The 25,933-nt window shown below is 45.7% G+C and overlaps 1 protein-coding gene across 2 annotated transcripts in view; it reads right to left on the reverse strand.

Annotated features, from left to right (window-relative positions):
* The window catches only part of RASGEF1B (RasGEF domain family member 1B), a 296,825-nt gene extending 274,829 nt beyond the window's left edge, over positions 1–21,996 (reverse strand). Inside the window, exon 1 of one of the 2 annotated variants that reach the window (XM_083175721.1) lies at positions 21,671–21,995. In XM_083175721.1, coding sequence (XP_083031847.1) covers positions 21,671–21,739 — 69 coding nt within the window. In that variant the 5' untranslated portion in view covers positions 21,740–21,995. Of the gene's footprint in view, positions 1–21,670 lie in introns of both variants that reach the window. The other variant, XM_083175715.1, reaches the window with a different exon arrangement.
* Positions 21,997–25,933: the final 3,937 nt, after the last annotated feature.

Consider the following 25,933-nt stretch of genomic DNA (forward strand, 5'->3'; position numbering starts at 1 on the left):
ATGGCATCACCACGGGCAGCGAAGTTTTCCAGCGCTGCATGGAGCAACAGTTCGCTGGCTCTCCCTTTGACATCATCGCTGTCTGCATCCTCCTTATCTGCACAGCCGGGTCCATCAGTTACTGCCACTGCTGCAACCAATGCTAGTGATGGTTACGCATGCCCTATGGCATCACCACGGGCAGCGAAGTTTTCCAGCGCTGCATGGAGCAACAGTTCGCTGGCTCTCCCTTTGACATCATCGCTGTCAGCTTCCTCCTTATCTGCACAGCCGGGTCCGTTAGTTACTGCCACTGCTGCAACCAATGCTAGTGATGGTTTACATTACATTACATCTTCCATCTGCCACCTTAAAATTGATTAGCCCACTCCCCTACACCCATTAGGCAATGATTTAAGAGACGACTGGTAATAATAAATGAATAATAATCACAAAATTAAACAATCAGATTACATTATCACACAATCAAGCCAGATAGGGGTCTTGTTGGATGTTAAAGTGATCGAAACAGTTACACACTTGCAGACAAACTCTGTGCTGCACAAAATGCCCACCGCTCCTTGGCTGCACATGGTAAACAGTGCATGATCAAGCCAGATAGGTATCTTTTATGGGCCTATTTTTTTAAACTGCCATCATGTCTGCCGCTGCAGTGCCACTCTTACATGAGCCACGTGTTTGTGCCGCACACTTGTGTGGCTTAGCATAGTTATCCAGCTACCTCAGTGCAAACTTTGGCAATAAAAACAATATTGTGAGGTGTGAGGTGTTCAGAATACACTGGAAATGAGTGTAAATGAATGTTATTGAGGTCAATATAGTGTAGGAGCAAAAAAAACACAAAATTCTGCAATTTTTGCTGTTTTTAGGCTTTTTTAAAAAAAAAATCAGAACCCAAAACCCAAATAAATCCAAACACAAAACACTTAGGAGGGGGGCGTGGCCTGGCCAAGAAGCGGTGAGGCTGCTTTTCACTGAGGCTCCCTTACCCACCCAGAATCAGGGCCGCTTTACCCTGACATCAGACACCCTCTGCTCCCCTCACTGACCCTACCTGGCTGCTGCTGAAGAGAGGCGCCGAACGAGACCTTCCGCGGGTCCGGGAGACGCAGGGAAGCTGTGCTGCGGGACGCGGCCTAGCCCTCTCCAGGCGCCGGGACCTCGATTTGGGAACACAGCCGCCGGCCGAGCTCCGTGGCGCGCCGAACGGACGCAGCGGCGGCCGGAGCCGCGGCGTTTTTCCTCTGCTGCCTCCGGTCCCCCCCCAGCTACTAGCAGGCCTCGTGACAGTGGCCTCAGGACACCTGGGGCTGAGGTAAGAGACGCCGCACACCAACGCCGCACACCCTGTGGGACTCTGCTGCCTGGAGTGACGGCGGCCATCTTGCAGGCGCATCACTCTCTCCCTCGACAGCCAGGTATATCCCTGGAGCCTGGGTCCTTTCCAGCTCACGTCCTGAGGCTCTGATAAACACCTGGGGAGACTCCCCACACCTTGGCTGCCCCAATAGAGTACCAGGCGGGACCCGCGACCACCATTTTGGGGCCACAAATAAAAACATACCAGCCCAGGGGCGAGTGGCTCTAAGCGGGCTGAGCACCCTTCTCTGCCTCTCCCTGTACCTGGGGTGGACTGACAGACCCAGAGACCCTTCTACATACCTGAACCAAACACCAAAAAGTCAGGTCTGCCAGTGACCAATCCCTCACTGCCTGCCCAACACTAGGTCCCATATAAAAAAAACCTTCCCAATCCAGCCTGGACTGAACCTGCCTATAACCACAGCCTCAATCCTGCAACAGCAGCCTGTCCCATACCTGCTGAAAAGGGAGACCCCTCCCCCAACTTCGTGCTGGGGACCTTAATTTTCAAAAAGCTAGTACTGGCTCTTTTACAGTGCAATAAGCCTCCCCAACTAGACAACGTTCCCGGGCAGTGACCCTCTGCACTTAAGCTCGCCCACAATAACTTTCTCCAGCAAGTACAAGCTACTGGCACATCCGCCTCCATTTACCCGACCAGACCACTGATTTGGCGTGTGAGTGTATGAATATTCGCGATGGCCCCACAAAACCCCACGATGGCTGAGTGATCCCACTCAGGGGGGATGGCGGCGAAATCCCACTGCATCAGACCTACATACGCAACAAAGGCCATGAGATAAGAGATATACTTCAAAATGGACTGTGAACCTCAACAATAAAACTTCAACCAACTTCTGCCTGTGCTCCTATCTTCTCCCTCCCATAGCAGGTGACTCTGAACCTAACCACTGCACTGTACCCTACACAGTCACTTAACTTAATGAGTGGACATACATGAGTTCCAAGAGACGTCGGGGAAAAGGGGGAAGCACTCGCTCTTCACAAACTCAGCCCACCGTTGACCTCCGAAAATACTTGAGGTCCCAGACAGACAAAGTGATGGCGACCCCATCGAACCCTGCCTCCCCAACCCACTCAGAGGTATCAGAAGGCTCACCTGACTCAGGCGATACAACCTTACCCTCGGCACAAACAGATAACCGAGATCTGCAAAAAATTTTCAAACTTCTACAAACTCTGCCCACCAAAGCAGAAGTCCCCACGAAGGAGGACTTTATCTCCTTAGAGACCAAGCTACGAGACGTAGTCCATACGGAAGTATCCAGCCTTAAACAAGAGCTGCTCCACCTCGGCTCACGAGTGGAATCTTTGGAAGCTGCAGGAGAAAAATCTGATGCCTTCAACAAATCCCTGGTGGATACAGTCAGATCACAGGCAGAGGAAATCCAGTCACTCCGCGAACACCTAGATGATATCGACAACAGAGGGCGAAGAAACAATCTGAGGGTAAGAGGTATTCCAGAAGACATTCCCTCGCAAGGCCTCAGTGATGTCCTCACAAAAATCTTTAATGGAATATTGGAAAATGATCCCAATGATTCTATAATCTTCGATAGAGCCCACAGAGCGCTCCGCCCTAGAGGCCTACAGTCTGATCGTCCTAGAGATGTAATCTGCAGGCTCCATTATTTCTCCCAGAAGGATGAAATCCTTAGGAAAACACGCTCCTCAACGGGCCTAGAACTCGATGGGCACCCAATCCAGATATTCCAGGATCTCTCCTGGCTCACACTTCAGTCCAGGCGACAGATCAAGCCTCTGACAGACACTATGAGGAAATTAAACATCAAATACAGATGGGGATACCCTTTCAGCATTACAGCATCCCATGGAGGGAAAACCGCGACACTCCGCAACCCTGAAGACCTGGACTCTTTTTGTGCTACCCTCGACATACCACCAGTGAAAGCTCCTGAATGGCGCTCACTTCGTTCCCAGATCTCTCCTCCTTCGCCCCCCGCGATGAACCCTCCATTTCAGATCGTCGAAAAGTCATCGAAGCCCCGCAACAGGTCACAGTCCTCGAGATCTCCAAACTCCCCCTCCTTTGCACAACCAATAACCTGACTTATAACTGCCATGCTGCTAGGACTTCAATTATCAGAAAACCCTGCAGAGGTCAGAGATCTTAGTTTAAACATTTATACAGTCATGTTACAATGTTATAGTTAAGCAGCCTCATAGAGGCAAGTATACTTAGCCTTATTGGTTCCATTTAACCGAATTTTAGTCCACTCTCCTGAGTGCCTTGGGGTCCAGTTATCCCCTAAACTCATGTGTTAGAAATGTAATTTTGCATGTTTCAGTTAGTATTTATGTTCCTGATGTATTTGGGATGGGCCCTAGCCCAACCCCCTGTTGCCCCCCGATACACTGCAACTTGCAGTCTCAGCCACAGGGATGGGAGCGCTTTTGCTCTCGCCTGGTGGACTGGGAGCAGTGTTGTTATTTCTGTTCTGCCTATCTCTAACTCACTCAATGTTTTATAGATATGTATTTTGTATTTCTGACTTTCTTTCCGTCCTTTCCTTACTCTCTTCCCCACGTCCCCCTTTCTACCCCCCATGCTGCGACTCTCAGAACACACTAAAAAACATACGCCTGATAGTACAACCAGTATGACTGAATTTAAACTCCTAACTGTTAATGCCAGAGGTCTTAATGTCCCTGAGAAAAGGTCCAGAGTGCTAAGAGAATTGAAGATAGAAAAAGCCGACATAGTGTTCTTACAAGAAACACATTTTAAAGAAGGGGCTTCCCCTCCTCTTGGAAATAGGGACTTCCCGGTAGGTTTCTTCTCCAACAATCCACTGGGCAAAACGCTAGGGGTAGCTATCCTATTCTCTCGCCACATAAATGTAACTGATGTAGTCCCCCATCATCTGGTTCCAGGAAGAGCCCTTCTAATAACCTGTAAAATTTCTAATAATGAATTCTCTCTGCTTAATATTTATGCTCCCAATAAGAACCAGCCGGCTTTCCTGGAAAAAGCGTTATCTCTAGCTCAGCCTCACCTACAGGGGGTCTTTTTGTGTGGGGGAGACTTTAATTGGATGATTGATCCTAGAATCGATTCATCGCAGGCTTCCATGCGCTACTCAGACAAACTCCACCGTAGAGTACGTAAGACCCTCCACTCCTACCAACTAGCAGATCCATGGCGTATCCAACATCCCCTGTCAAAAGACTATTCCTTCTATTCGAACCCCCATAATGTATACACCAGAATAGACTACATCCTGATATCACACAGATTCTTACACCTCGTCCACAAATCTAACATTGGCCAGATTTCATGGTCGGACCATGCGCCAGTATCTCTAACCGTTAACTACCCATCTCCATCTTCTAAGAAATACACTTGGAAATTAAACACGTCACTTATACAAAACCCTCTATTCCAACAGCAAATTAGAACAGCTATACAAGACTATATAGTGACTAATGACATTCCAGAGACTTCTAAAGCCGTGATATGGGAAGCGCACAAATGCGTAATTAGAGGTAAGCTAATTCAACTAGGAGCCCAATTAAAAAGACAAAGACAAGCAAGGCGAGAGATGATAGTCCAAAAAATAAACTCTTTGGAACTCTTGCATAAATCCTCTCTCTCTGCCAACACCTTAAATGAACTAGCAGAAGCCCGGAAGGAATTAAACTCCTTTATGTCTGAGAAACTTAAAATGGAAGCACGCAAATGCCGTAATCGTTTTTTCCTGTTTGGAAATAAACCTGGTAAACTACTAGCAAGAGCATTACGCGCACAACGCTCCACAACATTTATCCCCAACGTCAAATCCCAAGACGGCCACACACTTACTTCAACTAGGGACATTGCCGCAGCCTTTAATACCTTCTACTCTCAATTATATAATCTCACTAAGAAGCAAGGACTAGACTCAGAGACACTCAAGAAAGCAGCTATAGAGAACTATTTGACAGAAATTGAGTTTCCGAAACTGTCAACAAAGGAAATTGAAGCCCTTGATCTCCCTTTTTCCCTTGAGGAATTAGAAATAGCTATAAAAACCACCCCGAACGGTAAAAGTCCCGGCCCAGACGGCTTTCCCATAGAGTACTACAAGACATTTGGCGATGTCCTATCCCCCCTGATGCTCGCCTCCTTTAATCAGATCGCTGATGATACCCCATTTCCAAAGCAATCTTTACTTGCCCATATCTCCGTTATCCCCAAAGAGGGGAAGGACCCAACACAATGCGCTAGCTATAGACCGATCTCCCTGTTGAATGTTGATCTGAAATTGTATGCAAAGCTGATAGCTAACCGCTTCAAGCTGCTTCTTCCAGGTTTGATCCACTCTGACCAGGTCGGCTTTGTACCTGGCCGTGAGGCCAGAGACAACACAGCAAAAGTCCTGGATTTAATTCACGCCGCTAAATGCGGCTCCACCCCAGCTATCATGCTTTCAACGGATGCGGAGAAAGCATTCGACAGGGTAGACTGGGACTTTCTTCTTGGGATACTGACCCATATAGGCGTGGGCCCCCGGGGATACCAGAGAATTAAAGCCCTATACTTAACCCCCGCTGCACAGGTCAGAGTTAACGGAGATCTCTCCGAAACGTTCCAGATAGCTAACGGCACTCGGCAAGGTTGCCCTCTGTCCCCTGTGATTTTTGTTCTCTCTATGGAAGCACTGGCGAGGGCAATTAGAAAAAATAATAATATACAGGGACTCAAAATAGCGAGTAGAGAATACAAGCTGGCCTTATTCGCAGATGATCTACTGGCGATAATCTCGAACCCCTTAACTTCGATCCCCAGTTTATTAGAAGAATTTCGTCGTTACGGCGAGCTCTCTAATTTCAAAGTGAACCTATCCAAGTCAGTTGCATTGAACCTAACACTGGACCAGACAAGTTTACAAACCCTGAAACAGGTGTCCCCATTCACGTGGCACCCTACACAACTTAAATACCTAGGGGTAAACCTCACTAGAAACATTTCCGATATATACGCCATTAATTTCCCCCCCCTATTAAATAGGATACAGGCCGACCTATCCTCATGGGGAGCAAAAAGGATCTCTTGGCTAGGACGAATCAATGTAATCAAGATGAATATCCTACCCAGGATCTTGTATTTTTTACAGACACTGCCGGTCAATATTCCTAACTCATGGTTTTTATCTTTACAACGTAAATTACGGGATTATATCTGGGCGGGTCGGAAACCGAGGTTCAAGCATGAGATCCTATTTAAGAGGAAACACGCGGGGGGTCTCCAACTCCCTCACTTCTCTTCATATTACAATGCAGTCTTACTAACAAGAATAATGGAATGGTCCTCTCAATCGGGTAAAAAACAGTGGGTAGACCTAGAATTAGCCACCATCCCAAAAGCCCACCCCGACCTCCCCTGGTGCAAAAAACCCCCGAAAATCACACATCCACTAGCATCCCCCATGTTTGACTGTTGGACTCGACTCCGCTCTTCCCCCATGATTTCCCCTCCCGGGTCCCCTCTAATGCCTCTATTTGGGAATCCGGAATTCCCTCCGGGTATGGTTGAAAATTCATTCGCCGCGTGGAGATCTAGAGGGATATCCCGAATAGATCAATTAATAACCACGACGGGGGTCCTGCCATTCCCGGAAATTCAAGAGAAATGGGACTTACCGGGTAGGGAGATTTGGAGATACCTACAGCTCAAACATTTTCTCCTAAGCCTAGGCCCCCCAACAAAAAAGCTGAGGCCTAATACCCCATTTGAAAAACTATGTAGTGCTGAAACATACCCCAGACACCTCCTTTCATACATATACAAACTGGTCATTGAAGATATCTTTCCATCCAAACCGAAATTTATGGCGGATTGGGAAAGAGACCTCCACGACCTGAAAGGGGATGATGATTGGCCAGAAATTTTCAGAAACACCTTCTCCTCATCACTAAATGTCTTGACAACGGAAACCCACTATAAAGTCCTTACTAGATGGTACCGATGCCCGACCTTGCTGGCAAAAATATACCCTGGAGTCTCCAACCTATGCTGGAGATGTAAGGCACACCCAGGTACAATGCTGCACATTTGGTGGGACTGTCCGCTCATTCAGACATATTGGAAAAAGGTAATTGATACTGCAAACATTGTCCTGCAAGAAGATTTCCCCGCCACCCCAAGCTTCTGGCTACTCAACCTTATACACAGACCCCAATCCAATTATAAAAAATCCCTAGTACGACATATTCTTAGTGCATCAAAAGCGGTGATCCCAGTATATTGGAAGTCCACTACTATCCCCTCAATGGCGGACTGGTGCAACCGAATTGATCAATATATGGCAATGGACGACCTCGTATACTCCATAACCTCCAAAGACCAAACATTCAATGCGATTTGGCTCCCATGGTTAACATATAAGGAATCGGATCACTATAAAACACTAAAATGATATCCTCTGAGGTCTCTTTATCTAAAAAAAGTAAATAAAGTAATAAATAAATATAAAAAATAAAAATCTTAATACCAAAAATATTTTCCAAATTACACAGTACAAGGCATGAGAGTCGCACCGACACCCAAACCCCCCCTTTCCCCCACTTGCTCTTTCTTCCCTTTTACAACTCTACAACTTTTCTTCTCCCTCTCTCTGAAATGAGAAACAAGGAGATTTTCACCTTAGTATCTAACAACACTTGAATATTAAAGATATCTTTGTTCTTTGGTTTATTTTGTAACAGAGAGTGTGAAGCGTTCTGCATCGCTCAATATTTGCTTACTCTGTTTCTGATGTGATATGTTCCTGTTTGAAAATCTTAATAAAAACTATTTGCAAAAAAAAAAAAAACACTTAGGAGGTGTTTTGCCAAAACCCATTAGAACCCAAAACCTCAAGGTAATCAGAACCCAAAACCCAAAACCCGAAAAGTGGCCGGTGCACATCTCTAGTGTTTATTATAGTGTTTGGCCAGCTTTACAGTTAAGCGAAGGCTATCATTACATTAAAAAATATAGTGTACCCATTCAGTGTAACAAAAAACTTACTTGGTAAACTATAAGAAGAACCAACTACAAATGCCAACACAGAGTTAAAATGTAAGAAAAAAAAAGGAAAAAAAAAGAAAGTCAGCTTCTTATCATGCAGGAGAGAAATCCAATACTTTTACATTAGTAAATGACCGGCAATTCTGGCAAATCTTTTTATTCAGAGTATCTAATATATATAAGGGCACATTAATTAAGAAGAAAACAATAAAGCAGATTCAAAATAAATATTCTTAAACACTGTCAATGGAATTTCAAAAAAGCACAAATATGGGGGAGGCCAAATCAACTGTAGGTAGAGCCAACACAAAAAGGAATAAGGTAAGCACACCGTTAACCCTAGCTGCTCTCATGGTAGGCTAAGATAATGTAACATGAATGGTAGGCGGAGCCATGGCAATGTCATAGAGCTGTTGCAGTAGGCAAAATAGGTTACAAATTGCTCTGGTAGAGCAAATGCAAGTAGGCAAAGGCAGTATATCAGTAAGAGGAGCATAAGTATTGGTTGTGTGTGGTACGGCTGAATCTAGGTTGTGGTATATTAGGTTGACTACAGATGTAGCCTTACTCATCTAGTCTACCTATTGCGGTCTGATCGCAATGCGATCTGCACTACAGGGTGTCTCAGCTTTGCGCAACATGGCTAGTGTGGCATTTGGCTGATGAGTGTAATGCTTATGTTCATCCACCAGATGTTGCTTTTGAAAATCACCATTGTGCATGCGTGAGGTCTCCAATCAAATGCAGTACAGTAATATAGACCAAGAACTACTTTACTGTATATTGTTAAATGCAGTACAGTATGTTTTACAGCTGAGCACTGGGCTGCAGTGTCGCTAAATACAGATCAGGTATAGTATGCTGAGCTTATCTCTGTACGGGCGGGCTAAGCTCGGTTTACATCTCCATGCTGTATTCCGGGGTCCGATTTTAAGTCTACGTTGCAGATTGTGGATGACAGACACAAAAGAGCCCATCCTTACAGAGCTGAGCTCGGTCTACATTCCCCCTCAGTGTCCCTGGAGCTGAATGTGTGATTACATGGCAGATTAAAAAAATTGTCCATGGAATTCTCTTCTCACAATTTTTTCTCATTTCTTTATAAAATTGTTAAAAAGGATCACATTCTCTATAACACCACAGATGACTTTTCCAATATATGTGTGTACCTTCATGCTTCTGTGTTATGGTGCTATTTCTATTTTGTATTGTGATTCATCAATAAACAAAAAAAAAAAAAAATTGTCCATGGAACAACAGTACTACTAGACTTACAGCAGCATCTACATACAGTAAAATAGCGTACACTGTGGCAAACCTCTGAGCGTAGCCTCGAGCACCAGCAGCACTTACCGGCATCTAAAGTAGTAATTACTTCAGACTTCAGGGTTCCAGCATCAGATTTGAGAGAGCTGATAGGCCAGAGGTGGTCTATTGTGTGACATAGAGATTATAAGCAGCAAGCAATACTGTGTGGCATAATGTGTACAATGGGTACTATGCTGTGTGACATAATGTGAATTAAGTGGTCTACTGTGTGGCATAAGAAGAATAAGGGGCACTACTGCATAGCATAATGCGATTATAAGCGGCACTACTGTCTGATGCAATATGTATAAGTTACACTACTGTGTGGCGTTATGTGAATAAGGATACCACTGCCTGGCATAATTTGAATTGGAAATACTGCTGTTTGGCTATGCCCCTTACTTGCTAAGTCAAACCCCCTCTTTCTGGTGCCCTGCACCTTTGACATTTGCTGTTTTTAAAATATATAAAAATGTTCTTTTAAATGAACAGAAAATTATAAAAAAATCGGTACTTGTGTATTATCACGGCGCCCATTGCATCACATACCATAAGGCATACGATGGTATGCAATGCGATGCGATACAATGTTAGCAGATGTTATACAATTTCAAATTGTATACCATCGAATTGTATGCCATTGTAGGGCATATACAATGGTATAAGATTTTAAATTGTATAAGCACCCTAATGGGTGTTTTCAATGTTAAATGTGCCCCCTGTAAGATAAATAATTGTATAAGCACCGTAATAGGTGCTTACAATGTTAAAAGCACCCCCACGCCACCCGTGCTATCAACGCCAACCCGAAGCGTGGCGAGCGCAGCGAGCCCGCGAGGGGCGGCGGTACGCGTCATCCGACCTTTTCATACCCCCACTATCCACGTCGGCGTGGAGTTGACTTTAGTGTGGCGAGCACCGCGAGGGGCGGCGGTACGCGTCCTCCGACCTTTTCATACCCCCACTATCCACGTCAGCGTGGAGTTGACTTTATATAGTGTGGCGAGCACAGCGAGCCACCGAGCCCGAAGCGTGGCGAGAGGACGCGGAATACATGTGAAGTAATGCGCGGCCGCTCACCACGCTTCGGGCTCGGTGGCTCGCTGCGCTCGCCACACTATATAAAATCAACTCCACGCCGACATGGATAGTGGGGGTATGAAAAGGTCGGAGGACGCATACCGCTGCGCTCGCCACGCTTCGGGTTGGTGTTGATAGTGGCAGTGGCGTGGGGGTGCATTTAACATTGTAAGCACCTATTAAGGTGCTTATACAATTAAAGATTGTATATACAATTTAAAATCGCATCTCATTGCATTGTATGCCATTGTATTCCATATACTACGGGGTTGCCGACTTTATAATTCTCCTCTCCGGGAGAAGCCCAGAGAGGAGAGTTCCAGCAGCCGCTCAAGGGGTGGGGCTTAAGTGTGACGTCACTAAGCCCCGCCCCATGATGACAAACTGCCGAATTCACGGATCTCCGTGGAGGGGTGGCGGGGCTAAAATGACGCGATTGTGTCATTTTAGCTCCGCCACCTCGTCTGAGACCCGAGGATTGCGGCATTTTAATGCCGCAATCCGGGGCGCAGGGGGGGTCCCCCCTGAATCCGGGAGGGTTGCCCACCCTTCCAGGGGGCCGGGAGGGGGTCCCGATTTTCGGGAGACTCCCGGCCATTCTGGGAGAGTCGGCAACCCTGATATACAATGGTATACAATTTTAAATGGAATACAATGCCATACGACTGAATATCGTGGGCGCCGTGATAATACACAAGTACCAAAAAAATCATTTTTTAACATCATTACTCTCATTGCAGCAAAATAGCAGCTCTCACAACAACTAAAGTGCTCCTGTGTGACCGAGAAAACTCTTTGAACATCCATTATGAAGTGTCAGAACTAGTGCCATCAATGTGAGTGTTTTATATTCACACACAGAGCAAAAGATAGCCAATGCTGGCTACTCGGAGATGATAAAAATGAGATGATCAGAGTGAAGCCAGTCAGCACTGCTGTAACCACCCCCAGGACACACTACTATGTATGGATGTGTCCCATCCTTTATAAACTACAATTTTTAGATATGTCTGGAAAGAAAAGGCAGTAATTGGTGCCTTGGGTATATTCATTAATTGAAAGCTTGTGGGAGGAGGGATTATAAGTGAGGAGAATGAACTTAATCATCGCTGCATGCCTTCACCTGCAGTCTGCATTTAAATATTTTGCTGACTTGGCAGAATGGTATGAGAGAGTGAGAGAAAGAGAGTGAGAGAGAGAGAGGTTGATGGTTAACAAGCCTTATTTAATTTTGAAAATAAAAATAACACAGAGCTAGAGAGTAAAGACTGCCATGAAATTAGCATTACCGCCCCATCCCTCTAATAACACAGATTCTGCGTGGGACTCGATAATATGGTGGTTTATCAGTTTAATATTCTCTCCTCACCAGATCCCAAGCTGTGTGCAATAAAACCTGTGTAATAACATCTAATACTGTACATACCAGGGTTGGCCTAATATGCGTATTAGGTAGGATCACCATAGAAGGATGACCAGAGATAACTACCTAAGGGATGTGCTCAGCATCCCAGCGGACAGTCATGTTACCCACACCGACATCCCTTCTACCGCCAGGAGACCGTCGCCAGAATGATAACATCAGTGAGGATGTCGGCACCGGAATCCCATCTGAATGGAATTACAGTATGCTGGGAGCAGTAGCATTAGGGGGTGAGAGGGTTTGGTTTAGACGCTAAAGGGGACCTAGGGTTAGGCTGTACGTGTGGAACGCTCGGGTTAGGATTATGTTATTAATATTTTGATCCATGCTTTAGAATAGTGGAAATTTCTTGCTTGCTAATTCACATTACAGCTTAGTAGTCAGAGGTTACACGTTACAATATAGACTGATTTATACAAATGTCCTAATGATATACAGTATTTTATGTATAAATTATGCTGTAGTATTTCTATGAAGTTTTACTCTCAATTCTGATGTGATGTTATATTCTGTGAGCCACTTTAAAACTACATTTATGGTGTCACTATAAATGACATATAAGTGGGTTTTAAGTGTTCTCCATGGAAAAAATGTCCTATAAAGTATTAAATTGAACCAATTTATGGAAATAGAAAACTGAGCACTGATAGACTTGTTTAACTGGCTGTCCAGAGTGAGCTGTCAAAATAAAATTGCTGCCATTTGCTGAAGTCAAGTCGACAGCACAATTCCCACATTATGCAGATTATTAAATGCATTGGGCTGATGTGGAAGGACTACTGTACTGGCTGGTGGTATCCGGCTGACAGACAGTCATATGTCGATACCATGTGGTTCACATGCATTACATTGTCAGGGTCAAAAGGTAAAATGTAAAACATGCTTATGTTCGTCAGGTACAAAAGTTTGACAAACAAAATATCAACACACAGATTCTGGGGTTTTCACATATTATTCAACTTGTACTTGATTTCCATCCACCTGGAATACAATTAGGAATAGCAACCTTAGCTAGCACAACAGTATCATAGTTAGCCGCCTTCCCCGAAGCGTGGCCAGGGTCTGTTTGCCAGAACTGTGGTCACATATCACGAAACATAGAAAATATAATAAGAAAACCTTTAAAAACATGTGTCGACAATTCTAGTGTCCTTTTAATCCTGTCGACCTTTTCTACTGTCTACCTTATCCATGTTGACCTTTTGACCATGTCAAAATTCTGAACATTTCAACCAAATGCATGTGGACCATATGTACACCACACCCTGGCTGTGATAGCATGTCTGGCTTCCATTCGCACAGTTTTTGCCCAGAACAGGGGTACACCTATACACACCGATATGTAGATCTGTGTGGCTCTACTTCCTTCGTCCACACGGGATGCGGTCATTCGTCAGACTGCATTTAGGTCTACAGTCATTAGGTCGACCCCACTAGGTCGACTGGCAGGAAGGTCGACCTGACTTAAGGTCGACATGGGCCAAGGTCGACATGACTTAAGGTCGAATTTGCATAAAGGTCGACATGAGGAAGGTCGACTGGTCATAAGGTCGACATGGGTTTTTCACTGTTTTTTGAGCCGACATGTGCCGACAGGCGGTATTTCATGCCCTACCATCCACTAGGGCGTGGTGGGAGAATAAAATAGTGTGCCGAGCGCAGCGAGGCACTGTGCCAGAAGCATTGCGAGCGAAGCGAGCGATGCGAGGGTCCGATTCTCATTGCCAACTGTGTCCATGTCGACTGTGTTGACATTCGGATCAAAAAACAGTGAAAAACCCATGTCGACCTTATGACCAGTCGACCTTCCTCATGTCGACCTTTATGCAAATTCGACCTTAAGTCATGTTGACCTTGGCCCATGTCGACCTTAAGTCAGGTCGACCTTCCTGCCAGTCGACCTAGTGGGGTCGACCTAATGACTGTAGACCTAAATGCAGTCTGACGAATGATCCCATTCCGTCCACACATAGAGGGACTGAACAGGCGGAGATAACAGCACTGTAACATAGGCCACATACAATCTCAGTGTATTTATTGAATATCGAACAAATGCAAACTGGGACACAGAAGCATAAATGACTGGGAAAGCTGCATTATTTGCGGATGGCAAGAGCAGCTGCAAATATCTGATGATAACAGGTGAGAGCACTAGTGGGCCATTTGTGATTGTTTGCAAATGCTGTGCTTGCACTGATTCTTCATTGACCAATAGATAATTAATCCAAAAGCTTGGATCGCTTTATTGCTTCTGAGGTCATAAAGGTCATGAGCTCAGTTCTTGGCCAAAGCACTGTGTGGACTTTGCTGTCCAATATTCCAAAAAATGCAACGGATGCGGGACCATTTGTCTACAACAAGAAGATAGACAGCCATTAGGTCGACACCATTAGTTCGACAACTCAATAGGTCGACATGCTTTTAGGTCGACATACCATTAGGTCGACATGTCATTAGGTCGACATGCCATCAGGTCGACACTGCCAGTAGGTCGACAGTGTCTAGGTCGACAGTCAAAAGGTCAACATGGTTTTTTTTCACTGTTTTTTTACCCAAATGTCGACACAGTCGACATGGACACAGTTTGAAGTGAACTGCAGCCCCTCGCATCGCTCGCTTCGCTCGCAATGCTTCGGGCACACTATTATAATCTAACTCCACGCCCTAGTGGATGGTAGGGCATGAAATACCGCCTGTCGGCACATGTCGGCTCAAAAAACAGTGAAATAAACCATGTCGACCTTTTGACTGTCGACCTAGACACTGTCGACCTAATGGCAGTGTCGACCTAATGGCATGTCGACCTAATGGTATGTCGACCTAATGGTATGTCGACCTAAAAGCATGTCGACCTATTGAGTTGTCGAACTAATGGTGTCGACCTAATGGCTGTCTATCTTCTTGTTGTAGACAAATAGTCCAGATACCAAATGCAACATGGACTGCTGTGAAGGACTGAAATCAGGGCCTGATTAAAGGTTCCAGGCTCCTAGACTAATACACATGTAGCCCCCCTTGTAATACTGCTAAACACACATGTATGTGCGCTCAGGAACTCACCATTCATACAGCCCATATGCATGTAACGAAGGTTATACAACTGGCATATAGGATCGGATGCTTGTGGTGTGGGAAGGAGGCTTTAGACCAGGGGTCTTCAACCTTTAAGACAGCGTGGGCCACCTAAAAAAATCCAGTGAAGCCCGAGGGCCACTAAACTCTACTGCAGTATTTCGGACAGCCCCATAGAATCACAGCTCCCTTATAACGTCAGCACAGTCCTTCATAGATAATTGGCACAGCCGCCCATACTCAGCACATAACCCCCCCACACACACATACCCCAATAGTTTGATATTGAATAAATTGCACGCGCCGTAGGCGCGCTCCCAAAGAGGGGTGTGGCCTTATTAGAAGGGGCGTGGTCTAATTATAAAGAGTGTGAACTAGCAGGAAAACAATTACCTGACACCTCTTTTGCAACCTGTATGACCAGACATTGGTTACAGTAGGAATGATCTTTGTCCTGACACGCTTAAGTTGACTGAAGGCTGCACAGTAACATATAAAAATGAAGGCCCACACAGTGAACTAGTACGCCTCAAAGATCAAACCCAAACAATGACAGGCTACTTAAATCAATATACACTGTTACACTGTTTATCCGTAATGCCCATTACACATTGTGCATCACACCATAGTGTCCATTAGACATTATGCCACACACCGTAATACCTGTTGTACTTTGTCATACACCGTAATGCCCATTACACATTATGCCGCACACGTGATGCCCATTACACATTAATCCACACAAAATTATGCCCATTGCACATTATGCCCCACACTAATGCCCATTATGCCACAGACCATAATGCCAGCAGTACTCCTGCTTATACATATGATGCCCCAGCAGTGCCCCTCACACACAATGCCCCAGCAGTGCCCCTCACACACATTGCCCCAGCAGTGCCCCTCACACACAATGCCCCCAGTAATGCCCCACACACAATGCCCCCAGTAATGCCTGCAGCTTTGCCAGGTCCCCTGCTCCCGCCAGCTGTACCTTCTCAACCTGCAGCTTTGCCGGGTCACCTGCTTCCACCATCCATGCCTCCTCCTGCAGTTTCGCCGGGTCCCCTCCGCCAGCTGTGCCTCCTCCTGCAGTTCCTGCGCCAGGTCCCCTGCTCCCGCCAGCTGCGTTGCCTCCTCCCGCAGCTTTTCCGGGTCCCAGCTCCCACCAGACGTGCCTCCTCCTCCCTCAGCCACGCTGGATCCACTCCTCTGCCCTGCCTGCAGCCAATGAAAATCGGGTAGGCGGCACCCGGGGGGACTCCATTACGCTGCCTCCCTCGGCAGCATTTTCTTTTACTTTAAAAAAAAAATCCTGTGCATGGCGGGCAGGGGGCCACTGAGATCAGCTCCGCGGGCCACTCGTGGCCCGCGGGCCATGGGTTGAAGACCCCTGCTTTAGACTTACCAGCTGGCACTGCAGCACAATGTACATCAAGTAATGGTTCCATCAGTATGTTACATTGGCACAGCCATCTGGCAGTCACCCCCCACAGTACATCGGGACAGTGATAGCAAGCATGGAATAAGTTATGGTGCCTATACATGGTGCGATAGCACAGTGCAATGCGACACAGTACAAAAAGTATATGCTGCACATACTTTTTGTACTGCCCGCAGATCACATCGCATGCAAATCGCATGCAAAACGCATGCGTTGCAATGCGATCCAGCCCAAGGTCTTAATGTTATTCCTCAGCTGTCACCTGCAAGAGGCCCCCTCTCCCCAGTCCTGGTGCCCTAATCTGCAGACTAATCAGCCTATTGGTTAATCAGGCACTGACTAAAATATTCTCTTAAAAGAACTGCGTAACTTAAAAAAATAATTAATAGGTAATCTTTTTGTATTTATATGTTATTTGCATATGCAAGACGGGGTGGTTTCTGCTGCACTAAAGAGGTTTTTTATAATTCTATTTCTGCCTAACAGTGAATGCGTTTATTGCCCATAAAACTAATGGTTTACAACATGGACAAGCCTGGGATGTGGTTGTGAATTGCCTGTTAGAAATCAGATGCATACAATAAAGTTGCCCACCATAAGGTATGTCGTCCTTCTGCATACAGGTATGTGCGGAAATGCAGTTTTAGAAAATATTTAAATAAATGGTGCAACCAATGCTGCTCCAGCCTCGGCACCTGGAGGGCGCTAATGAGTCTGCTAACACACTCTACTACTCGACGCAGTGGCGGAACTCACGGAGGCAGTGGAGTCATCTGCCGCCGGGCGCCAACCTTACAGGGGGGCACTGACTCCATTGCCCCCCTACTATGTCATGCTTATTTGTATAGGTGCTGTCCGACAGTACATTAACAGTACAGTATGCAACGCCCCGCCCCCAAACACTTGTCACAAGTGACAGCGCGCCAACAGGAGCCGACCTGGAGAATCCGCAGCCAGTGCGGGATGGTGTCACTCAGGGATACAGAAGGGGATGATTCCTCCCCCCCCCCCCCCCCCCCCCCAGAAGAAAAGTTTTTGGTGCGCTCCTGAGCGCATCAAACAAGCTCCCAGCCGTGACTAGGGATGGCCATCGTTGCCATTGCCATCGATGGTTGCCATCGATGGCAATTCTGCAACTGGCCATTAATAGTACTAAACTATGAAATGGCTGACCATCGATATTTTTACATATCGATGGTCAGCCATTGTGTTTGATTGATTGGCCTGTGGGCCAATCAAAACACGGGGGCGGGGCTTCGCGGGTGTCGGGGGGCAGAGCTATGCTCCGTGTCCCGGCACTTTGAAAAAAATTAAAAACCAAAACATCGTTTTGCTATTCCATCGATGGAGGGAAACCATCTGGTTCTCCCCCATCGATGGCAAAAATATTCGACATCAGCCATGAACCATCGATGATTTCAAATCATCGATGGTCGATGGCCATCCCTAGCCGTGACCTGCCTCAGCCCCTCGTGGTGTCAGCGGCTGGGAGTCAGCCTGGCCAGTCTCCCATCACCAGCAGCCACTGAAGGGCAGCAGAATCATACCCAGAAGCATCACCACCCGCGGGGAAGCCCCAGCCTGCCGAGGACGCTCCACACACTCCTCTCAGCCGGCCCGCAGCAGCGCAAGTCCTGGGTAGCTGCAGCGTAGCAAGCCAAGGACATGGGGAAGGTACCTGTCACCCTTTCATTCCTCCCGTCACCTCACACCCAGACCCTGCTTGTGTGCACGGCCTGCATCTGGGCTGTAGCAGCACCAGGCTCGTACCCACCACTCTCATTTATCTGCCTTACACCCCCTCCCCCTCCTCTCTCTCTGCCTGACCCCTCTCTCTCTCTGCCTGACCCCCCCTCTCTCTGCCTGACCCCCTCTCTCTCTGTCTGACCCCCTCTCTCTCTCTCTCTGTCTGACCCCCCCCCCTCTCTCTCTCTCTCTCTCTCTCTCTCTGCCTGACCCCCTCTCTCTCTGTCTGACCCCCTCTCTCCCTCTGTCTGACCCCCTCTCTCTCTCTCTTTCTGCCTGACCCCCTCTCTCTCCCTACCCCCTCTCTCCCTCTGCCTGACCCCCCTCTCTCTCCCTCTGCCTGACCCCCCTCTCTCTCTCTGCCTGATTCCCCTCTCTCTCCCTCTGCCTGACCCCCCTCTCTCTCTCTCTGCCTGACCCCCTCTCTCTACCTAACCCCCACTCTCTCTTTCTCTGCCTGACACCCCTCTCTCTCTCTGCCTGACACCTATCTCTCTCTTTGCCTGACACCCCTCTCTCTGCCTGATTCACCTCACCCTATCCCTTTCTCTGCCTGACCCCACTGTCACCAATCTCTCTATGCCTGAACCCACTATCTCTACTTCCCCTCTCATCCCCTTTCTCTTTGTACCTGACCTCCCGCTCTCTTTCCACTCTCTCTCTATTCCTGACACCCTCGCTTTCCACTCACTTTCTATCCCTGACATTATATCTATCCCTGACACTATCTCACTCTCCCCTCTCATTTCCTCACTTTCCTGACACCCCCTGACATTCTTCCTCTCTAGCTAGCTATATATGAAGGGGGCACCAATTTTTTTCTTGCCTCCGGGCGTCATGGATGAATTTACGCCACTGACTCGACGCTGGCTTGTGCCTTCTCAGCTGCAGCTACCACCCAGAGGTGAGAGCAGGTTTGAACTACATTTTAGCTAATATGTTTGAAGCTGTAACCATTGGTTGCGATTTACATTAATCACAGCACAAACATTTTTCGGATCAGTGGTAGTATCTAGTGGACTCAAAGGGCCTGATTGCATGGCCACAAATTTGCAGTGGCCGTGCGTTTTTTTAGAGGGGGTTTCCAAATGTAGTCCATAATCTCCCACTCTAGAGCACATTGGAGTAAGTATGGGAGTCTGGGGAAGTGGTAACAGCCCTGAAAATTGGTATTTTTATACACTGGATACTGTATGGAATACAGTATTAACATTTAACAGTACAGACGGTGTATATAGTATAGGCTGTTTCAAATATTTAAATAAGATTAGCGGTCCGGAAAAGGTTAAACATATCACAATAAATGAAAACACAAACATTATAAAACCAGCATTTTCTAAGCTCACAATCTCCCACTTCATGGTGTGACTCCTGTCTCTTCCTTCTGGCAGCTACTCTCTGGTCCATTGCGATGTTTAAGGGCTCAGATCCACACATACAGTCAATGTGGTAGAAGCTGGTACACTAGGCATGTGCAGCAGCTCAGCTCTGTCCCTTACACTGCATGGTGTGGTGGCAGCTCTATTGATCATATTTTATACCAGTGCTGTTGTTGTTATAATTTAAGGCACTTGTCAAGTAAAGGGGGGTTTTTGGGCAACCAGAAACCCCTCCTGCGTTTGCCTATGTGTACGTATGTACAGTGTATCAATAATCGGCTGCTGTGCGAATTTGCAGCCGTGCGATCAGGCCTGAATAAGGCCCACAGCAAGCACATTACATGGCTTGCCCATATTACCCTACTCACTCCTGTCCTGCTGTTTAACCAGAATGCACTTTTTCCCAACCATAATCCACCATTGGTTTCTGCTAAATTACAAAGATTCACAGAATACCAGTGCAGTGCATAGGCACAGTGATCATCATGACCATTCTTAAAGGCAATAGTTTATTTATTTATTAACAATTTCTTATATATCCCAGCATATTATGTTTAATGAGACTTCATGTGTAAAGCAGAACCCTCACTGCTCTGAACCAGAACCTTTTTCCTAGGCACTAAAGGTGAGAACGGAGGAGGGGTTGATGTGTGACAGAGGGTTTGTGTGTATGTGTGTGTGTACACTGAAAGTGGGCGTCTCAGACCTTGCATACCCCAAAAAACCAGAGGAGCATTGGAATAAAGTGGCAGACACAATTGAGGATGGATCTTGACCCCCTCGGCAGACCCCGTGCCCATTGAGACTGCTTCCATAAATTTCCTGTCCTGGTTTTCCATCCCAATCCACCCCGGTATACAACAATGCCTTGCTCTCTACACTGTGATATAGTAGGAGTGGGGTATTATTGGGTTCTATGTTAAACCCTTGCTAAACAGCAGGAATACTTCATTATGTGTACTGTAGGAAAAAATGTGCATGTTGAATAGAGCCCATCGTGTGCTGTGGAGACATTCTATTAGTCACTGGAAACGTAGGATTCTGTAGGTTTTCATTTAGTGGATTTGTTGAGAAACTTTGAAAAAAATAATTATTAGTAAATGGACATTTTGTCATTCATATGAAGATGCACCTGACATATTAAGTTCATGACATAGTTGTAAAATGATATAAAAGGCTATGCCCTATTATCACTTCTACAGCAGGGATGTGATCTCCCACCCAGCATATTTTCAGTCACATGCAGAACGTGAACTAATATACTGCATTATAGCCCATTGCATCAGCTGGCACACAGGGGTAGTGGCACTCACAGTACTTTCCTACAGCACTTGGGTGGCATGGATAGCAGCACCACTTGTGCAATACTGCAGTTTGGGTGCTAGTACCATTAGTACACAACAGTAGTCCATGGCACCTGATGCCACAAGATAATTACAATTAGTGATACATGACAAAAACTTATGACAATGAATGAATAAATAGATTTAAAACAACAAAAACAATCCCGTTGCAATAGGAACCTGCAGTGTTCTACACATATTTGCAAAGCCTGCTGGCATCTCTGCACAATGTGACATGTGCGGGCAGGATGGCACATGCATCTATAAACCCTTTACGGTAATACAGAGGAGGGAGAGATTGTTCTAGTAATTCACCATGATTGTGTCTTTGTGCATGTTAAACAGCAATGATTTTAAAGTTGCCCTCAGCATCCGTGTGAGGATGTAAGCAGAAGCATGCAATGTGAGAGTCAGCAATGCAGCATGCCACACACTGAGCACATGGCCAGCAGCACCCGGCTCATCTCCTGCTGTACCCACCTCACACGTAGGAGACGCACCCTTGTCTCGCAATGTGCAGCCCAGAAGCTCTGCAAAAAACTTTGCCATATACAGTCAGTGTGGATAGGGATGTCACCAGCAGATATTGTAATGAAGTGCTTAATATCCACAGTTATCCAGTCAGTTATCAGCATCACGGCAGGAAAACAAATTCCATACATCCCAGCCAGCCCATGGCAGTGTTCAGAACGTGCTGTTCCATGTAATGTCTCCGGTCCGGCATGGCGAGGTTGCTAGGTAGATGCAATGGGACCTAATAATAAGCAGAATCACCAGCACTGTCTACGCTTTCATGTCTGCTCCCTGCCTTTCCAGCTGAATGTCACTATTACCATAGTAAAAAAAAGAGAAGGGCCCCACAGAGGGGGTAAAGAGAGGGACAACACTGCAGCACTCAGTACAGATACATGATGGGGAAGCGGAATATCATGTGATGCTGAGCACAGTCCTGCTGCAGATGGGCAGTGTTCTTCCTTCTCTTCTTTAAAAGTGGAACATCACAGTACCAATGAAATGTGTATTTAATAAACATTTGTGTTTTACACCTAATAGTTTAAGGGGGCATACACATGGGGCAATTTTAGCCCTATTTCTAAGCGAACTGTTTACATTTCTTAGAAATTAAGCATGGATCGCTCCATGGGTATGCCCCCCCCCCCCCCACAATCCCACATGTCGCCATCGCCTGACTAGGGGCGAGATGTACTAAGCTTGAAAAGTGATAAAATGGAGAGTGATAAACCACCAACAAATTAGCTCCTACCTGTCATTTTTCAAACACAGCCTATAACATGGCAGTTAGCAGCTGATTGGCTGGTGGTTTATCACTCTCCATGTTATCACTTTTCAAGCTTAGTACATCTGGCCCTTAATCTTGACTACATGTCCTCAAGATCTAGTCAGATCACCAGTGTTCTAACCAGAGAACACTGGTCAGCACAGACTGCTCATACACACACCGCTAGTGCATAGCATGTGTGTAAGCGATGTGCTGTGATCTGTGCTGCACTACATCGCTCAGCATGGGGCTGAAGTTGCCCTGCGTGTATGAGCCTTTAGAAGAGGTCAGCAGAGAGATGAAAATATACCTGTTTTTGCTATGCACATGCTGAAGAGCTTGGGTATAAGTAACTACTGCCAATGCATTGTCCTGATGACATCAAAGAACTATGTCATTAATAATATCATTCAGTGTGTATGCTCAATATCATTTGTCCAGAATACCAGTGAAGTTCAAAGGAAAATTGTTGACAATATCGCTCTTGGAGTGCATGGTCTAGTGCAGCGGTTCTCAAACTGTGGGACCTAACCCCAAAGTGATTCGCGACCATCTCAGCATGGGGTCGTGACTCCATTTAGCTGTCTGCCACACTGATGATTTTCTCAGTCAGTGATCCAATCAGTCTGAAAAAGACATTGAATTGGCTGTTACTTCAGACACCTCGCATCATTTTGTGCCACCACAATGCTACCATGCATGTGCCATCTGCTGACCACAGGTGTGTGTTAACTTTCTGGTAACTTGCTGGAGTCCTTTAATAATTATTATTGTCTGATGGGATGGGATCCCAGAGCAAAATAGTTTGAGGAACCCTGGTCTTGTTAGTATTGGGCTTAAGGCGTAGCAACACTTACAGTATGCACCTTTGTGCATAACGTAACCCAATGATTTCCACTGATTTCTCGACCTTACCCTTGATACTAAACAGGATTGTTTTTCATTATTACTTTAGCTCAGTGGCGTAAGTTCGTCCCAGCTGCCCGGAGACAATTCATGTATAATGGTTGCCCACACACACACAGACACAACCATTATACAATCTATATGTGTGTCCATTCTGAAATGTATATTTATATCTCTATATGGGGCAGATTTATTAAGCTTGGAGAAGAGATAAACTGGAGATAAAGCGGAGAAAAGTTAAAAGGAGATAAAGCACCAGCCAATCAGCTGTGTTTGAAAAAGACAGTTGGGAGTTGATTGGCTGGTGCTTTATCTCCTTTTCCCTTTTCTCCGCTTTATCTCCAGTTTATCTCTTCTCCAAGCTTAATAAATCTGCCCCTATATATCTAAATATAGAGATAGAGAGGTAGAGAGGACACATACACTTCAGAACTGATTTAAACTTGCAGGTTAGGAAAGGTGCCTCCTTGGGAGCAGGAGCCCGGCGGCAGATGACTCTGTTGCCTCCCAGAGTTCTGTCTCTGCTGTAGCTTATAGCAGGGGAGCGAAAATCCCCCCTTACGGCGATGCTCCCTTGTGCGCACAGCGCATCAGTGTGCGCTGATGCACTATCTCTGCCTGCATGTCCAGTTGTAGAATAAAGAAAGAAAAGGGTTTGTTACAGTGGGGTGCACCAAGAGAAAACATATTTAGTTACTCATAAAATGTAACTTTTATTAGTTTAACGATGTAAAAATGTGAAGTATAAAAACATACATATATACAGGAGTGGAATAAATATGCTGTGTGGGTGCTTCAAATGCACTTGGTTTTGTCTTGTAATAAATTGATAAATCAAATTATTTGAGTCTCTTTATTTTGCATGTGTGAATAAAAATATTTTATGTTTTCCAGCGGACTCCACTGGAAAGCATAAAAGAGTGTTTAAAGAGTGAGAGAGCAGAGCAATAGGATTAGAGAATGAACTTGAAGTGGGGGAATTTCATTTCCTCCAGAGGTGCTAAGCACTTTTGGAGAAAGTGGATCAGATTATAATGTAGTTCCAAGCCAAGGTTAAGGAGCAGTTAATCAAATATTGACAGTAACAACTGTGGCAGCATAGTTAAAATAGTGATGTATGGTCAGGTAAGGTGTGGCTAGTTATGGGTGAGGGAAAGTCAAGAGAGGAGATAAACTGTTGGGATTTGGGGAGACAAGATACTGCCTATTGAGAGTAGTCTAATAAGACGATGGTGGAGTGGAGGAGGGGGGGTAATTGTGAAGAAGAGTAGATGATGGTCAGAGATGGAAAAGTCAATAATATTACAGAGAGGGTGTGGATGACAAATGAGAAGTTTGAAGATAGGATGTTAAAATCCCTTGATCAGGATGATCAGGATTTTAAAATCCCTCATTAGTGGAGATCAGAGAAGAGAAAGTGGGGAGCTTGGTAGAGAAGTTGTAGAGAAAATGTGAACCTGGGCCAGAGGAACAAAAAAATGGTGGCAATGGGAAGGTGGATAGAAAGAAGATACGGATCAAGTGAACTTCAAAGAAGGAGAATGAAATAGTTGGTTCTTGGGGAATGACATGGAAGGTACAGTCAGGGACATAATGGCCCTAACATGTTTGTGGGTATAGAAGATTAGTGCAGCTGGAGAGGTGGTGTCAGTGGTAAATAATTGTTGCAATTATTGAAGTCAAGGGTGGAGGTCAGATTGTTGGAATACTGACCTGGCATTCCCAAGGGCACACATGATGGGGAGGGGTAGAAGAGAGGGAGAGATGTGAATGAGGTTAGAATGGTTGTAGGAGCATCGGGAAGTGTTGAGCTGAGGGAGTAAGAGGTCTTGGTCGGGGTGGGGGGGTGGGGGGAATGGGAATGGAATAGAGTTTTGGTCATGAAGGGCTAGGTGGGACAGTAAGCAGACAAAACTAATCAATATATATTACAGTAAGTGATTGAGGTCGAAAAAATAAGGCTAAGGGGAAATTAAATTATCCCAGATAATTTATCCGGTGTAAAAAAGGTGGTAGCCTCAGGTTTTAATGCCCAGTGCTAGCGCTATTCATGTAAAGCACCTTTGTCTCTCCAAGTAAATTACACTATTAACAGGTGGTAACCCATAGAAACTGGGATAATGGGCCTTATTCTAGTTCACTCTTTCTGACAAAATCCTTCTTAGATGGACAAAACCATGTGCACTGCAGGGGTGCAGATGTAAAATGTGCAGAGAGAGAATTAAATTTGGGTGAGTTATTTTATTTCTGTGCAGGGTAAATACTGGCTGCTTTATTTTACACTGCAATATAGATCTCACTTTGAAGTAAAACCCACCCACATCTAATTCTCTCTGCACAAGTCACGTCTGCCCCACCTACAGTGCACATGGTTTTGTCCATCTAAGAAGGATTTTGTCAGAAAGAGTGAACTAGAATAAGGCACAAAGTCCCAGACCTATGTGTTAACATTTGACGAAAAAAAAAAAGTGAACAATGAATGGAAGTGGCGCCGTGCAGCCTTCAAAGAGGATCTTCCTAGGTGACACCAGCACCCAAAAAACTATGCTGAAGGAAGA

Source organism: Crinia signifera, chromosome 1 (genome assembly GCF_055691185.1).
Source record: "Crinia signifera chromosome 1, ASM5569118v1, whole genome shotgun sequence".
Taxonomy (NCBI): Eukaryota; Metazoa; Chordata; class Amphibia; order Anura; family Myobatrachidae; genus Crinia; species Crinia signifera.